This window comes from Brachycentrus maculatus, unplaced genomic scaffold (assembly GCF_059751285.1).
Source record: "Brachycentrus maculatus isolate JH-2025_06_01 unplaced genomic scaffold, ASM5975128v1 h1tg000082l, whole genome shotgun sequence".
Lineage (NCBI taxonomy): Eukaryota > Metazoa > Arthropoda > Insecta > Trichoptera > Brachycentridae > Brachycentrus > Brachycentrus maculatus.
Genome location: NW_028280836.1, coordinates 194308 through 213071, shown reverse-complemented (window position 1 = coordinate 213071; position 18764 = coordinate 194308). Strand labels below are relative to the sequence as shown.

The following is an 18764-nucleotide window of genomic DNA, read 5'->3' as shown; positions in this document are numbered from 1 at the left end:
TATATATATATATATATATATATATATATATATATATATATATATATATATATATATATATATATATATATATATATACATATATATATATATATATACATATATATATATATATATATATATATATATATATATATATATATATATATATATATATATATATATATATATATATATATATATATAAATACATATATACACATTATTTTATTATTATTATATATATATATATATATATATATATATATATATATATATATATATATATATATATATATATATATATATATATATATATATATATATATATATATATATATATATATATTATATATTTTATATTATTAAGTTATTTAAAAAAAATATTTTTTGTAACTTAATTATTTGTGTTCCAGTCTTGTTGACCTTAATCCCATGTCCCAAAATGAGAAATAGAAATTGCTTATCGGGAATATAATATTTATGACTTATGTATGTAATATATTTTGAAAAATTAAATAAAAAAATATCCGTTACCTGCTTTCTATGTACCTTTATTAAAGAAATCATTTTTGCGACCAAAATTTAAAAATAAAATTATGAATAAAATAATTCTTATACTAACCTAACCAATAGAACAAAACATCTAAATGGGTGAATAAAAAATCCCTTTTTAAAGAACGAATTTACATTTAACAAATGTGTTATAAATTATCTTATCAAAATCATCCCCTCATTTGTAAATTCCATCTTCGGACCGGAAATACGTATTTCCAAAACGCCCCAAAAATTAACGGAATTAAATGGAAATACGGGAACGTTTTTCGTGTATTTTCAGAACCACCCATTGAGGATGTTCAGTTAGATAAAGTATAAATAGAAAAGTATACTCGTACATTGAAATTCATAATAATAGAGTATGAAGACATTTTTGTTCACAAATCTCAATCTATAATTTAATATAATATAATATATTTGCGCATGATAGAAAAATATTTAATATTTTTATAATATTTCCTACATATTTTTTGAAAAGAAATGAATCATTAAATTAGTTTCACAAGTTTCAGAAGTTTTTTGGCTTTTACGTAAATTTGATGAGAAAGAGACAATGTGGATGAAGGAGCTCATATTGAAGGGCATTACTGACACATAGAAAAGGAAAGAGACGAGGAACAGAGAGTAAAAAGGATAATAGCTGCGCTTTTTGGAGTAGCATACACGTACTCATTCTAACCTATGTTGATGACACTTTTAATGCGTCCCTTTGAGTAATATTTTTACAAAAAATAATATTTTAGGATGAAATTTCTGAAAAATACTGAACTTCCCTATTAAAAAGAGGCTTTGCACCATTTAGGGGCTGGTTTCAGGCCTCCTGATGGGGTTGGCTGAAAGGTTATGATTAATACAACAACGCCCCCAGGAAAACGCGTATGTTTTTATACGACAGTGCATTATAATAATGCATTAAAATTTAGCATTAAAATGATATGTAGGCTTTTTTATGAGGGAGCGCTTTCTTACTTTTATTTCTTTTTATTTAAACTCCTCTTCAAAGCTTTTGCACAATGGAAAGCAAAAAGAAATAAGAAGTTTTTGTAATAAGGGTCTATGCTAAAACAGCTCATTCAAATCAACCATAACTGCTGCCGATAACTCACACATGAAATGTCGCGTTAATTATGTAATGTAAAGGCTTTATATATGATAAAATACTCTAATTTATGAAGCCCTCATATCATATAATTATAATTGACACATCAATTCACATATATACAGACACAAAGTACATGAATGTAGAATTCCAAAATTTTATTATGTAGCGTGGTTATCATCATAAGTAAAGTGAAAAATGTTACAAGCGTGTAAAGCAATCACTTAAACCAGCCTATGACGGATCTTTAGCCCCGTAAAAACTTATTAAAAATATAACAAAATGTAATGTTATAAAAATTGTAAAAAAAAAACATTTTAAAACATTTTAGAAATAATATATATTTAATGTATTCATTGCTTCACAAGCATTGTGAAATTACGCTTTTTGGAAATGTGTGCTTTCTATTTGATTAATTTTTCATTTAACCAGACTGAGATACAGCAACGCTTGACCAGATTCAGCTGGTATTGTATAAATTTTCGAAATTGACTCCTACATCTATCCATCACTCAGAAAACAACTTTAAACTCAGCTTCGCTTAGAATGAGTTCAAAATCCACTTTAAAAATTCATATTTTTAAATGTATATACATGTTTTTGTTCACGTCATTTCCACACAAGAAAATACTTAAAACTCTCGAGAATTTCACTTTTAAGTTGGTAGAGCGTATACATCCTCTCGCTCATGTGGTTCGAAACGAAGCCTTCTTATGCAAAAATGTTTAGGGTGAGAAAAAATTAGGAAGGGGCTCCGCGGGGAAGAGCCTTTGAGAGAATTTACGAGCCTGAGTGTTTTATTGTACTTTCCTGCATGATAATAGCCCGTTTTATTTTTATTGTATTCCGAAATGGACTGCCATTTGTACAAAATGCGAGCGGAATATTTTCATAGCCCGAATGAAGAGAATATTAAATTAATGATACGTACGACGAATATATGCGTAATTAAATCGCGGTATTTAAAAGGAAAAATTGTATTCATACACAAATTCTTAACGTGAAAAAATTAAAGCACTTAGGGTCTGTAAGAATCGTAAGAGTTGGTTCTTTTTTAGATTGCTAATGATGTTTGTTATTTTTTTGACATTTCGGTGTACTTTTCATCATCTGAAATCTTTATTTGACGATATGTTACACTAAAATCATTATTGAATACCTGAAATCATAATGATTGATTTCAATAAAATCGTCTTTGTCTAAATGACCACGTACATATACAATTTATGTATATAATTATAAACATGATCTTTTATTGTACGATATGAATGTATATTTTGGAGGTCCCAGGTTCTATTCCCAGGCGGGTCTGATTGCCTTGCCTTCATATAATAAATGATCAAATAAACAAAGCATCAATTAAACGCATTCCCCTATCCACCAATGGGTGAAGATAATTCAGAAATACGATAATTGAATTTGTTTATTTGATGCCATTTTCGTAAACTAAACCTTAAAGGTCATTTGCTTTTCATCAAATCTTAATCATGGTTAAAAAATTTTTGGTCCTTAAGGATACTCTTTTTCTCAAAGTTTTAAAAGTAAATCATACAAATGGACACTGAAATAATCCTACTGAATATGACATTAATCAAAAGTTTTATATTTATTCCTATGTAAACACATAAAAATAAACGTATCCTATACACGTCGCTGTGTGTGTATCCGCCTCCATAGTTTTTTGTGATTTTGTGAAAGTGATTTTTTCACTCTAATATTTATTCAATATTACCCTGGACTAATAGCTTAAGTGGAGGGCTGATAACCCTTCCTTTATGTGTAAATGCTCAAGAAAATACTGTGTTTATATGATGCAGTGCCCTATGCACCATTGGGGTACGGATAAAGGTTTGAAGAATCCACGGCGCTGTAGTTAAAATATGTACCTTTAATAAAATACAATTGAAACCGAGCAAAAATACGCGTATTTATATAGAGGATATTGAATTTATTTTATTTCAAATTCATTCAATTCAATCCAGGCAATATGTCCGTCACGCTCGATCACAGCGTCACAGATTCTGGTATGCAGGGGTGGAAGTTTATTGTTTTCATGTAACCTGAAACATCCTGAAACTAACTGAAGCTGAAAAACCGATTTGTTGCCAACTCGTGATTAACAGCGGTTGTCTATAGTTTTACAGCTTTTCTGAAAATATTTCAATTTTAAGCGAGCAGTGTAAATCCATACCTCTGTCGGTTCGTTTAATATTGTAACATGAAATATGGTATAAGTTAGTTACTAAACGCGAGTACGTAATAATGTTTTCGTTGAACGATGCAAGTTTTATTTATCTTTTTATACTTCAGCTAAATTTGGATTTAAAATTTTAATACAGAAGCTTCAATTTTTTCTATTATTTTATAAAATTGTTGAAACACTGACCTAAATAAAAATGCAATTTATGAATCTACTGAATATGCTTATTTTCGTGATAGTTGTTTCGCTTTGGCCTCGTCAAACTGTGTCCAAAAATCAAGAAACATGAAATATCGTGCAATTTTTTATAAGCCAAAGAAGTTACATTTTTTATTATGTTTTTTTTATCTTAACTCCTATCCTCAACCAATGGTGCATAGGGTACTGTATCGTATCAAAGCAGTATTATAATGATAATTTTTTATGTGAAAATATGAAATACTAATAATGTGAAAATGTTTTTTTTAAAACCCTCAGAATAAAATCTGAAGCGTTTATCTATTTGTAACTAGGTTTTTGACATAGTTTGATGATAAAATACCTTTCACAAAAAATATCATTTCATAAATCGTGTTTTTTAATAAAGTTTTTAAAAAAAGGTTAAGAAAGTTGACATTAATATTTACAACCTGCTTCCACTATTCAAAGTCACTTAAAATAGAGAATGTCAGATGACAGACTTCCACGTATCGCCCTTCAAGGAATCCCTGAAAGACGCAGACCCCCAGGCAGACCTCCAAAAAGGTGGAAAGACAGCTAGGAGTAAACTTCCCAAGAGCTACAAGCGGAGGCACAAAAAGATCCTTAGGATCTAGAAAAAGAAGAAGAAGAAGAAGATTAAAAAAAGAAAGTAATTATACAAGAGCTATTCATAAACAGACAATAGAAGTGGGTAGATCTGAACTACACAGATCGCATCATTCAGTCATTTTGTTTTTGATTGCATGTCACAAACAATTTATTTTTTGTAAATAAATATAATTAAATGTGCCTTTGACACAGGAAAACTCTATGAAGGCACACTAATTTGTAATTGTCTGTACAATGAAATAAAAATCGAAAAATAAAATGGATACAAAAATAAGTAGCAGCTCATTTTTAACCTTCAGCAGAAACATCTGAGTTTGTTGTAGAAGTTATTTTTACGGTGTATAAATACTGGCTGTAAATACCACATTGACAAAAACACTTGAAGCAACACTAATTTAAGAAATGCATAATGAGTATAATATTTAAACAGTTTTTAGATATTTTCTGCATAGAATGCAATTATGAAAATTTTGTGTAATCAAATTAATGTAATCACCGATCACATGACTCATGGAAAAAAATTTGCTATATTCCAACATATTTTGTTTTTCTCATTTTTTTAAAGAATTTAATAGGTACTTCTGTAAATAAATAAATAAATAAATCACCAAACGCAATAAACCGTACCGAAATTTTCAAATGCACCTTTAAAGTAAAATTATGTCATCTTTTTCATAAAGGCTAATTTCGACTCAGCGAATTGTGAGGAAATAGAACCGTTGCTTTGCACACTTCTACGCGTGCGTCAAAACTATCGTCAGCTGCTTACTTGAATAAATCTCACAGAACCCTTATTAAAAAATGACACGCACGATGCGCGAAACTAAAAGCAATTTTCTTCATATTAATTTTTAAATATTATTTTTTGACATCTCATCAAAGATGAAGAAGAATATGGAAGTCTGGGCATTTACGGGGCTTACGACCGTCATAGGCTGGTTTAAGTGATCACTTTACACACGTGTAACATTCACCAATTCTACCCATTATTGACAACCACACTACTCAAATTCTTGGAAGTTCTATATATATATATGAACCAATCTAGAAACCTTGTTCATGAATCACTAGAACTTCACTAGAGACATCTATTGGTGAGATGTAAAGAAGCTTTTTATTAAGCAGAAACTCTTATATTAGTATGTGAGATCCGAATCCTGGATAATAATCACACACATGAGAAACTCCAGAAAATACCATTTTCATTTTTATTATTAAGCTTATAATTTGACCAGATAATTTATTTACAACATTTTGAGTGTGTCCAAATACTTGTTCACAAAATCTGGATTATCTCCAATTACAGGAGTTATTTTCATATTATTTTTTGACATCTCATCAGAGAAAAATCTGGATTATCTCTGATGAGATGTCAAAAAATAATATGAAAATAACTCCTGTAATTGGAGATAATCCAGATTTTGTGAACAAGTATTTGGACACACTCAAAATGTTGTAAATTTTTAAATATATGAAAATATTTTTATCACATGTTTTCGACCATGAATAAGAATTCTTCGTCTAAAACAATTAAAATGAATTCTGTATTAGCATGGATACCTTTTTTTGGGATAATTTTTGTTATTTATTCCAAAAGAAGTATTGACAGAAAGTATTTACATACATATCTCTATATCTGGAGACCCCGGGTTCGATTTCCGGAGTAGGTCATTATAAATATTAATGATTTTTTCCTGTTTTTTTTTTTAATATTATTCTATATACTGGTCTGGAACCTATAGAACAAAATTAATCACCTTGCTTTCATGTAAGTAACGATTATGATAACACTTGGTCTATTTTTTTACTATTTTATTTACAATTATTTTTAGTGTCCAAATATTTGGGTGAGTATATTATCATTGGGTGTGTCTAAAGCCTTGTTCACAAATCTGGGTTTCTCTACTTACGAACTATGTTTACTTTTACAATGTAAAATAATTAGTAATAACGTGGAGAAACCCAGATTTGTGAACAAGGATTTAGATACACCTAAAAATTTTGCCTTTTAAGAAGGTAATTATGGTGATTCTTTGATAAAATCTGGATTTTGCCACAAATTCACCAGATGCCGTTTAGAGAATATTCGTTGTTAATGAAGGTGGATTTTAGGTGTTTTATTATACTTTTTATATTTATTAAAAAATGATTTGAGAATAGCACCAATGACAGGTTAAACTTCTTTTCCAAAAGCTAAAATAGCCACATTAGTTATTACTCAACGACCAGTTTAAAGTAATGAAATTGGCTGTAAAGTTAAAAAGTACCTTCATATTAAAAAACCAAAGATATTCTAGCGAAATAAATTCAGATAGAATCCACTTAAAACGGGAAATCTACAGCGCCTCTGAAATGTGGGAAATCGTATATCCCGGAAATCGTAAATTGAAAGGCTGTGTTTATGAATCAAACATTTTCAAGATTCGCGATAGATTTTACTTGAGGGAAAAGTATTTCCCGATATTCCCTTCGCTTATTTCAGGACGTCTCGCATTTACCAGCTACATTGGAAATGATTTGGAAATATAAAGAAGCCGACTGTTTTGAGAACGCCCTATAAATTTTAATATTAAGCAGATTTTTCAAATATATTTACGATCAAGTTTTAGTACGAACAAATATTTGTTACTCAGTAAACGTAACCGCAAAACGTCATTGATGAAACATGGAGTATTTTGTATCATTTCATTTTTCTTTCAACGAGTATTTTTGTACTAAAAATAACAAAAGACAATCAGACTACTTTCCAAACAAAAACAAGGGTTTTACTTTTAAATGCTATAAACAACATTTCGACAGCATTTTTTTACTATATTTCCTGATTTATTTTCATTCATCTCCATAATGTAGTGGTAAGCGCGTTTATTTACCGTTCTAAAGTTCCAGGGTTCAATTTCAGGGGAAAATTTAAATATATATTAGTGATTTTTCTCTCATATTCATTTGATATCACCTTGCCATCATACAATAAACGATCAAATTAATATTGCGTCAATGTGATGCAGTGCTCTATGTACCATTGTATACGGATAAAACTCAGTAGTAGTATTAGTAATGCAAATCCTAAAAATGAGGTCAATTACTTAACCTTAGTATCGGAAATATTTAATATAATTTCAAAATATAGAGTTTCACAAGTCCTTACGTACTGTTACGTATAGTATGGAACCAATTACTGAATAATTGAGATTTATCTTTAAATTTTTAATTAAAACACTAAATTTCTTAAATACCTAATACTATGTTCATAATTGGTAAATTATATGGCTATAAAGATTTAGTTAACTGCGTTTTTGAATCTTCAATTTCATTACCTTGTAATTTTCACCAAACGACGAAAAAAACATTTTAGCTTCACTCTTGTTACAAAATTCTCAACAGATTAAAATTGGCAAAATATCAAGTAAAAAAAAAAAAGAAAAGAAAAATACTCACCAATTGTTGTGAGAACAGTAAGAGAGTAAAGGAACGCCTTTGCAAAATTCCACTCGAACTCATCCGCTGAAGAGACTCCTTGGGATCCCTCAAGTGCTTTTCCTGTTCCCTGAATTCCACCCAATTCCGCCGCAACTTTTAGCGCCAATTGCTCCTGGAACCTCCCAATCTCCTGCGCAGCCAGCCGCGTCCAGTTCTCTTTATACAGGATGTTGAGAGAGACAGTTATCTCCCAGATGTTTTCAACAGTCCTGGCTCTGAGCTCGGCGCTCGCCTGAGAGGTGCTTCCGTTGATGTTCGTCTGTTGACCAGCGACGCTGTTGACATTTTTCTCTTTCATTTGCTGTTGGAACAAAGTTGTCGCGAGGGTCTTCTGATGCATCTTGGCTGCTCCACCTTCTATGGCCAAGAAGACGAACGATCCCAGGAGCGTATAAGCCAACAAGAGAGCAAAAATACCGATATTGGTAACAAGTCCCGTAAGCAGCCCTTTACGTTTCGCTCTGTTTGTTTTGAAGCAGAAACAGCACGTTGTGGGAGCATCTGCGCTCGATTTTCTCGGCAAATTTGTTCCGTTTTCGCCTTTTTTCTCTCTGTTCTTTGTTGATTTCTTGTTCGTGCCGTATTGCATCTTCACAACTTCTTTGTCCATGATTGTTCTTCTTTTGTTATCCTTTTTATATGTGCGCTGTAAAGGAGTCGTAATGGGGGAGAACGTGTCCAGATGTTATGATATCCTCGGTTACGTAACGCTACAGATGTGGCGAACGACAATTTCGTAACGAGTATGAATGTGCTTTACGACTCTAATAAAATTTAACACACTCCGCTGCACAAACTCGCGATATTGTCAACTTTTCAAAGAAAACAAGTACTATCAAAATATTTTCTTCAAAGTCTCATATACCGTATTTTTTACTTACATAGCTTTTAAGTATCATACTGTTTTTTTTTTGCGCAATTCAAAGATTAAGTAAATCCGTTTCTGCTGTCGGTAAAGTGTTACGGTACATAAATAACCCTAAAGTTTCCATTTAATAATAGTTTCGAGCACTTGTATCGGCAGCCTGAGGAAGGGGAGTATATTATGGCGGGAGATTGTCACGTTCCACTTTCAAAGTGCATCCGGCGTGTCCTGATTGGTTGTTTGTAACTTCCGGTCGCGGGCGGGGGGAGCTCCGGATAGGAAATCCATCTTCTTTATTCCCGTTTTCCCGCAAACCGTCGGAATAATAATAATTTCTTGTGTTATTTCGGTGCTGGGGTAGTCTCGGGATGGAGACACTCTTTCTGGCAACACTCCCGCGGATTCTGGAACAAGATACCACATATTAATACAAAACTCTTCTACGTACGAGTATTTTACCATTTTGAAAACATACGCTGTATTCTGGAATGATATTTTACTGTTAGAAAGACACATCGCTTACTCCTTTCAACGTCATATATAAAAAAAAAATAATCAAAGTTCGTATTTAAAGTTTAAAAGTATAATGTAATGTATTAAAAATAAATATGAAGCCATTTATTAAACTTTTTAATGTGCAACAGATCTTTTAAGGTTAAACCTGAATTATTTTTTCCACTTGAAAAATACTTAGTATTTTTTTAAAAATTAAATAATACCTTTTCTTCATAATGCAAAAACAACACTTTTTGCCCTGAAGCGGGTAAATATTAAGTTAAAAATATGCCGCTTTTGCTGGGATATAGTACTATGTATGTTGATATGACTTGGGCGCACGAATCAAACAATTAAAGAGAAAAATTATACTATTAATTTAGTTGGACATAGGAGCAGAAGAAAACCGAGAAAAACTAGGCATGATTGATTATTTTTAAAAAAATGACGTGGCCAGGTCAAGAGTTCGAATAATGGGCGAACTAACATGAAGAGATTCATATTTTTAGCAAAGACATATTGGTGTTGCGTTCTATTCTCCCTGCCTACCCCTGCGGAAAAGCGGCGTTATATTTAATTATTTTATGTGGTTTCATTTATTGATTCGGCAGTCACTTTCTGATAATGTCTATCCATTTTCGATTTTAGTTTTACTTGGTAAATACCACTTATAATTAAAACTTATTGTGACACGTGTTTCGATGCGTTCCGCATCATTTTCAACGCGGTATGTATCGTAAAACGTGTCACAATAGATTTTAAGAAATAGTGATATTTACTTTTTTTTAAATTTAAGTAAAACTTCTATCAAAAATAGTTTATAAAGATTTATTTCTCTTCACATTGGAGAAATTGCGTGAAAAGGATATCAATATTACATAGGTATTATAAAAGGAATTTTAAAAAATCCATTATTGATCAATACTTATTTACTACAGCACTGAAAGCAGCTTTGTTTTATTATGGAATCGCAAACTTATTTCATAAGTTTCAGACCATTTTTCAATAAAACGTCCGCCGATATACAAAACATTATACATAACAAATGGTTTGCGGAGAAAATTTCAACAATAAATTTCCAATCTTGGCGGAAAACTCGTAAAAAACATCGAAATATCCTTATCTTTATTTAAAAATTTCGATATAAAGATTTTGAAAGTGGAAATAAAAGATTTAAACTTTTAAGTATGAATGATTTTACCTTCACAAAGTAATATTTTATTTTGCGATTTTCTAATGGACTTCGGTTGTAGTCATGTTAACTAATTAACTAACTAACCATCAATCCACTTCTCCGCAGGGGTAGGGACAGAGAATAGAACGCCACACCAATATCGACGGTCCCTACGGTACTCTATCTGCAAATCTGTTACTTTACGGGAGAGAGCTTAGAAGATTTTTTCAACGGATTATTTTCTATCATTTAACGGTTTTATTCTAAACTAGCATTTCACATGAAAAACACGATAAAATAATGTATTAAATCGTTTGAAAACTTTATGCTTTGTCAAAATTAAGTAGTTAGCGTTTTAGGAGTTTAGTTCATATGATGCGTCTTATACGCCTGAAAATTAGGCGTAATTTATTTTATTAATTTTTTTTTGTTTATTTATATTTTTTGATAACGGTCAGTTGATAACGTACACCAAATATCTCAAAATTGACAAAAATGTAGTTAGAGCACTTTACGTAGGGCACATCGATATGTCTTTACAAAAAATCTTCAACTCTTCCACATTAATCAATTCCTCATATATACCCTCCGTTTATACCTATTTAACCACGCTCAAGTATTTGGAATACTTGGTGATCAAGTATTTTTCGGTCTTTCTCTGCTTTTATTACCAACTATATTCGCCTCATAATTTTTTTTTACCTTTCTTCCTTCACTCATTCGTTACTCGTGCCCAAATCATCAACACACATTTCTAAATTTTATCGATTATACTTATCGCAGCCTTGCATTAATTCCTTAAACTTATCACAATTTGAACATCCATCATACATTGTTTTGCCCGCACTGAGAGATCGGATTTTGATGGCATTTAGTCTTTCATCCTTCTTTTATCAACTCTTTTTTACATTTCCAGTCATATTTTAACTTTTTCATTAAAAGTAAACTATTTTATTAAATTTAATATTTACTTGGTAAATATCGATATTTATTTAGCTGATTTTGAATGCATTTCGATACATGTCACGAAATAAATTAAACAATAGTGGTATTTACTAAGTAAAAGTAATTTTTTACAACAAATAAATTGCTGAAACAATTAATGAAAAATTTATTTTAATATTGAATACATACTTTTTCATAACTTTTTTTTTTTGTTATTAAAATTTATTGGACTATCCACTTTTTCTGAAAATTTACTATGACACGAGTTTCGATGCATCCCGTATAATTTTCAAAAACTGTTTTTGAAAACAGTGTTTGTGAATGATAGAGAATTTAAATTAATCGACGGCATTAAAAAATATATTAATTTATATTTTTAAACGTCTATTTGATGCTACGACAAAGTTTGACAATGACCTTGTTAAAAGAAACATCTGTCAACAAAGAAATAAATCAAAATTAAAACATTGTTTTGAAATCCTTTAGTACGTAATAAGGATTTTCTAAATCGCCTACATCAATTCGTGATTACAGGGCAGTGCTAGACAAACGTATTACGTATGTTCGTTGATACTGCGTAATAAAAGACTGACAGTGAAACTGAGATTGAAAACAATAGAATACCGCCAGTGGAATTCATCAGGAATTTAATGAACAGCCTAATGAAAAATGGCTTAAATACCACATAAAAAATACATACAACTGATGGCAGAAAATCCCGATTAATGAAAAAAACCGGCTGCGTAGGGGAGGAATTTTTCATTATTATTTATTAAACGTTTAGATGTTTCGGATGTGTTTTATCGAATTTTTCAACAAATGAACCAACTCTTATTTTATTTGAACCAACATTACACACAAATTTTATTAATATAAATATATATTTATATATATAACGTGGTAATATTTTTCTTTATAAATTGGGTGTAAATAATATGTAAAGTGGGTGTATAATAATAAAATAAACAATGTATTGCTTTGTAATTAAAGTTTATAATTAAAGTTTATTCTTAATTTATCTTTATAATATTTTTTCTATCTATCTATCTGATTCTGACAGTTCAGAATATATATTTTCCTATCGGAAGTCTTTTGTTTTATTCTGTGCGACGCATGCGACATCTGGTGGTAGAACTGTTTTATGTAGGTACTATTTGTAAGTACTTAATAAAATGTATAGGTAGGTACCTAGGTATTTTATTACACACATATATATATATATATATATATATATATATATATATATATATATATAAACTGTATATATTTAAAATAAAAATATATTTATATTCTTCATTATCTACCATATATTGATATATCAATTTTATTATTCTCATCCTTCCCATTCATGGTACGATTTTCTATTGAACATGGGATAAACGAAAAGTAGCAGATTTTCAAATAATTTTTTATTATATTTAAGTACTTTATATATTTTTTTGGAACTCGCACTTTTATTAGGCTTCTTGATAATTTTTATCACATATCATCCACTTCCATAGGTAGAAATGGATAAAAAGATTATTTATTTTAACATTAATAATACATTCCGCGAAAAAACTAATATTTCTTTTCGTGGAAGCAGTTTGATCTTTCAATCAGGACGAAACGTTATATTTTCTTTCAAGGAAAATAGTATTTTCTCAGTATTTCTGTCATTGATAATAAATTATTTATTATATAAGACAATGAAATACAAAATGTACAATACTGAACAGTAGGATGTCATTTGTCATACCTGATATTGAAAATAATAATCTCGTTTTATTTATTTTTTACAAGGAGCTTCGTATAAATGAATTAAATGATCGATTTTAACATTTACCATATCAATACTACCATAACGAAAAACACAAACAAAATATAAAATACTTGTTCCTTCAAACATGAGTTGTCATGTGGTAAAAAAAGTGTTTTATTTATAATTCATTCATGTCTTACCACAAATTGAATGCCAAAACAAAAAATAACATAAAAATGTTTTTAAAAAATTGTCAGTCATCTTCAATATATCATCAAAAAGTCAATTTACTCAAATTTCCAGCATTAATAGACCAATATGAGAGGTGAAAAAATATATATATATTTTTTTGTTATAAATTAATTTTTAACTAATCAACTATCACGCCGCTTCCCGCAGGGGTAGGCAGAGAGCATCGCCACACCAGTCTCTTTTTTCGAACAATCTTCGACATTTCCATTTTTATGCATCTCCTATATATCCGTTGATTATTTTGACTTATTACTCTGTTACACCCAAATATTGGATAATACCAAGTTTTCTCTCCTATACATAAAAATGATGAAATTAAGAAAAAAATGTTCAGATGGCTTGGACATGTGAATCGAATGAGTGAAGAGACAACAGAAAAACAAGTTTATTAGTCGAATGTAATTGGACATAGAAGCAGAAGAACACCAAAAAACTTGACATGATCAAGTATTTCAAATATTAAAATACTCAAGTCAGTTGGAATAATCAGCATGTATATTTGAAATTATGCACGAATGTGGAAGAGGCGAAGATTGCTTTTAAAAACAGATTGGTGTAGCGTTTTATTCTCTCTGCCTACCCCTGCGGAGAAGCAGCGTAGTGGTTTGTCAGTAATAAGAAAAATGTATGGCGCTCTTCAGACGATATTTTGTAAATTAGGCAAATATTATTGACAATCGTAAAATTACTTTCTCATGTTAAATCCGATTAATCCGGAGTGTAAAATAACTTCGGATAATCTGGATAGCTTTCACAAATCATGCTACTTACTTTTTGGACTTCTTCTGCTTCCAATTATTACGTTTTATCATAAGAATTTTGTATTTTTCATTCTCCGTTCCTCACACTTATAAAATAAATTGATAAAAAAACATATTTTTTTACGAATGACTCCTGTTGTACATAAATTGTTATTACGACTATGTGACCTTTCCAGGAGAATGTTCTAACAAAATGCGTGTGAACCATGTTTTTCACTCTACCAAAATAAATTTGTTCCACAATTTTTTCTCAAACGAAAAAGACTCTCACTTAATTTTGTTTGAGAAAGCGACCCTTTTTTACACGCGCATATCTTGTTGGGTATTGCTACCAATGTTTGAATTCTGTGTCAAATATTCATATTGACCTTTTTTTAAAAATAACTTACATTTAACAAAAATGACATCTCAACATACATGGAGAAGAGTATAGAAGTCTGGGTATTTACAGGGCCTATGACTTGTCATAGGCTGATTAATGATAATAATAATTTTGTATAATTTGTATAGTCCGCCTCCGTAGTGTAATGATCAGCACGCTCGGCTACCGTTCTGGTGGTCCCGGGTTCGATTCCCAAGGGGGGTAAAATAAATATAAGTGATTTTTTCACTGTAATATTTATTCAATATTATTACCCTGGACTGGTACCTGAATCGGAGGGCTGATCACCTTTCCTTCATGTGTAAACGATCAAGATAACACTGCGTTTATATGACGCAGTGCCCTATGCATCATTGGGGTGCGGATAATGGTTTTATTTATATAATTTGTAAAGTGTCAATTTCGCAAAATACCTCAAGGGTGCTTTAAGTGATGCTTTTATGCTTGATGGGTAAGTGATTACTTTACACACGTGCAACATTCACCGTTCTACCCATGATTGACAACCACACTACTCAATGTTTTGGAACTCCTAGATATATGATAAATCTCATAACACAGACATGAGTTCATAAGGGCAAGTTTCAAATTTGTGAATAAGTACTTAAGTTTGATTTCTTCTTACCCTTGAGGACACCCAAATGGTGCATAGAGCTCTGCATCGTAAAGATGCAATATTATCTTTTTCGTTTATTGTATAAAGACAAGGTGATCAACCTGCATTACTTGTACTAGTCCAGGACGATACTAAATAAATATGAGAATGAAAACCACTCGTATTTATCTTGATTCCCCTGGAAATCGAGCTTGAGACTTCCAGCATGGTAGGCAAACGAGTTTACCACTACACTACGGAGGCAGAATAAACATGTTTGATTAAGAATGAAATAAATTAAGCACGTGCTTAGAAGAGGAAATTATTGTCAAAATCTCAATAAATAACAACTTCTTGGTCTCTGTTAAGATATTTCTAAAAATTTAATATGTATTTATTTATGAATAAAGCAGGCATAGATGAAAAATCTCTCTTCAAAGAATTTTCATTATTGAAGATATCCGATCCGTGAAGTGGAAAAATCTCGCAAACTTTTGAAAGCTCTCACGTTCCTCAGCGTAGCTCCCGCGGATTTAAAATTCTTGCCAACATAACATCATTTGTTAGATGATGAAAACTAGGAAACTGGACTTTAAGGTATCTCTCAACTCCTAAGATATTCCCATAAGATTTATCCTACGAACGGTTCATCTGGAATAACATAAAATATAAACAAAATGCTCTAAAACGTGTTTCCAAAGCAGTGTGTAAATTATTATCTTTTTAAATAAAATACTTTATTTACAACATTTTGAGTGTACATAAATCTGGATTATCTCCAATTAGGAGTTAATTTTTTTATATCTCAACATAGATGAAGAAGAATATAGAAGTCTGGGCATTTACAGGGCTTACGACCATCAAAGGCTGTATGTAAAGTGATCACAGTGACACAGGGCTCATGACCTGTCAGATTTGTTAAAAAGTATTTGGACACACTCAAAATGTTTTGTATAAAAATAACTGGTCAAATTAAAAGTTCAAAATTAACTCATGTTTTCAGGTGTTTCCCAAAATGTAAAAAAATCTTGGATGTTGCATATAAATAAAACAAATTTTGCTTAATTAATAGCTTTCTCAATCCAACATAGATGGCTAGTGTGAACTCATTCCATATGTACTATTTCATGTCTTGATCATATCAAGGATCCTATCATATCCTTGTATATCAAGGAGTTTCAAAAATTTTAGTAGTTTGGTTGTCAATCATGGGTAGAATTGGTGAATGTTACACTTGTGTAAAGTGATCACTTAAACCAGCCTATGACAAACCTTAAGCGCTGTAAATACCCACACTTTTATATTCTTCTTATTCTATATTGAGAAGTCAAAAATGAAAAACGTTTCCTAAGTGGAAAACTCTTATTTATGAACAAGGATTTGGGCACACTCAAAAAGTTGTGAGGCTAAAATTAACTGAACGGAAAACACATATATGTATGTTCGACGATTCGCATGCATTACAATAAACATTTATGCAGTGTGTAATATGTTATATACGATTAGACTAGCAGTTCGCAGTTACTAACTACACTACGAGGTTCTACGTTTCCTTTAGTACGTGGAGTGTAACAGCCGTTACGAAACAATATCGTTACACATAATCGTCTCTCAGTTGTTATATTATACATACATGTCTGTATGTAACATACATTCGATTTTAGCGGGTATAGCAAACAGTGCAAATGGCAGACGAACAATATATCATCATATCCAATGATTATACATATAAATTCATGGATAATTTTACCTTAAGAGACTCACACATATTAGCAGTATGCAAAAATTATTAAAGAAAACACTTGTTTTTATACCATTTGAGAATATTTATAAGTACTAGTTTCATAATAATACATACAAATCACTCGTTCCACTCTCATTAACTAAAATTATTACTTTCATTAATTGATTCGGCAGTCACTTTGTGGGAAAAAAACACGTGTCACAGTAGATTTTAAGAAAAAGTGGTATTTACTAAGTAAATCATTAATTAAAATTATTACACCTGAACCGCATAAAGGACAAATTATGAATTATTTAGAAAATTAAGAAATAAAAAAAAACTAAATTCTAGTAGTAATTTCATAAAATATATAATATAATAAATAATACATTTAATTCAATATTGATTCAAAATTCTTCACCTTTGCTTTCCATTTTTCCTTTATTTTCTATCTCCGCCCCCTTGACTAACCCCCCCCCCCGCCTCCCCCTTACTTACCCCCTCCCTCTTATCATTAAACAGTTTTTATTTTAGTTATCATTAAGACCTGAAGATGGAAGCTTAGCTTCCGAAACTAGTATACAGATATATACTGAAGTGGTATAAAAACAAGTGTTTTCTTTAATAATTTTAACGTGTCTTACCATAAAGTCAATGCCGAAACAATTAATAAAATAGCAGCATGCACATTTGTTGTCTTTTTCTTAGGTTATTTGGTCTTATCGTACCTATAATTCCTCCTCTTTTTATTTCTTTTTTTTCTTTTTTTCTTCCCCATTTAACTTACTGATTTTTATATACTGATGTAGACGGATATTGTTTGACGGTACCACGCAGGCCAAAATTATATTTGATTTAACCCTCAACCGTACAACATCATTTGAAGACTATAACAAATCAAACCCAGCACCAAAGTTAGTTTTTTGCAATGCAATTTATCGGGCAACTTTGTGAGTTGAGTAAATAGATGACTGGTTTCTAGCGAGGGCCCTCGTCTTAACTGTTCAACTCTTGCAATTTTTATTATTTAACTGCATCGCAAAGTTAGCTCTTATCGCCGATTGGCATCTCTGTAATGGGGTGCATGCTCTTCTATTTACTTTCATCCAAGTGCTCGCATTGTGTAATAGTTCCTCCTTCATCCGCTCGGGCCGGCGCGGGGCGCACGTGGCTCGAGCGCGAACCGTATTGTGCAATAAACGTCAAACTTTGAACTGAAATACCTTCACCGCTTGTTCCGCAAGCGGTGGGGCGCTCTTCCGCCGAGAAAAGTTGAGCGAAACATTTATACGTTTTTCAATACAGTTGTTCGGTAAAAACAACACAGCCATCGACTGGATGCTCATTTCGTGAGAATGAGTAACCTATTTGGGTCCAATAGGGGGATCGAAATCCCCCATATATAAACTTTAATTCGCCAACTTTAGTATTATAAGAGCTCATTACTCCATATGTTTGTAATCTTATAAGTATTATTTAGGAAAAAATTCCCTGTTTGTTTTATAACTTGAAATACTTAAATGTTTTAAAGTATTGTTTTGATAAAGTCGTTGCTGAGAGATCTACGTACTTACATACTTGTATATGTCTATACATATATATATATATATATATATATATATATATATATATATATATATATATATATATATATATATATATATATATATATATATATATATATATATATATATATATATATATATAT

At 30.8% G+C, this 18764-nt stretch overlaps 1 protein-coding gene across 1 annotated transcript in view; it reads right to left on the bottom strand.

The window, feature by feature from the left end:
• LOC148310939 (uncharacterized) overlaps window positions 1-18764 on the bottom strand; it is a 98810-nt gene that overhangs the window by 13373 nt on the left and 66673 nt on the right. The window contains exon 3 of the mRNA XM_088257549.1: window positions 8082-9392. Coding sequence (XP_088113675.1) covers window positions 8082-8733 — 652 coding nt within the window. The 5' untranslated portion in view covers window positions 8734-9392. The remainder of the gene's footprint in view (window positions 1-8081; window positions 9393-18764) is intronic.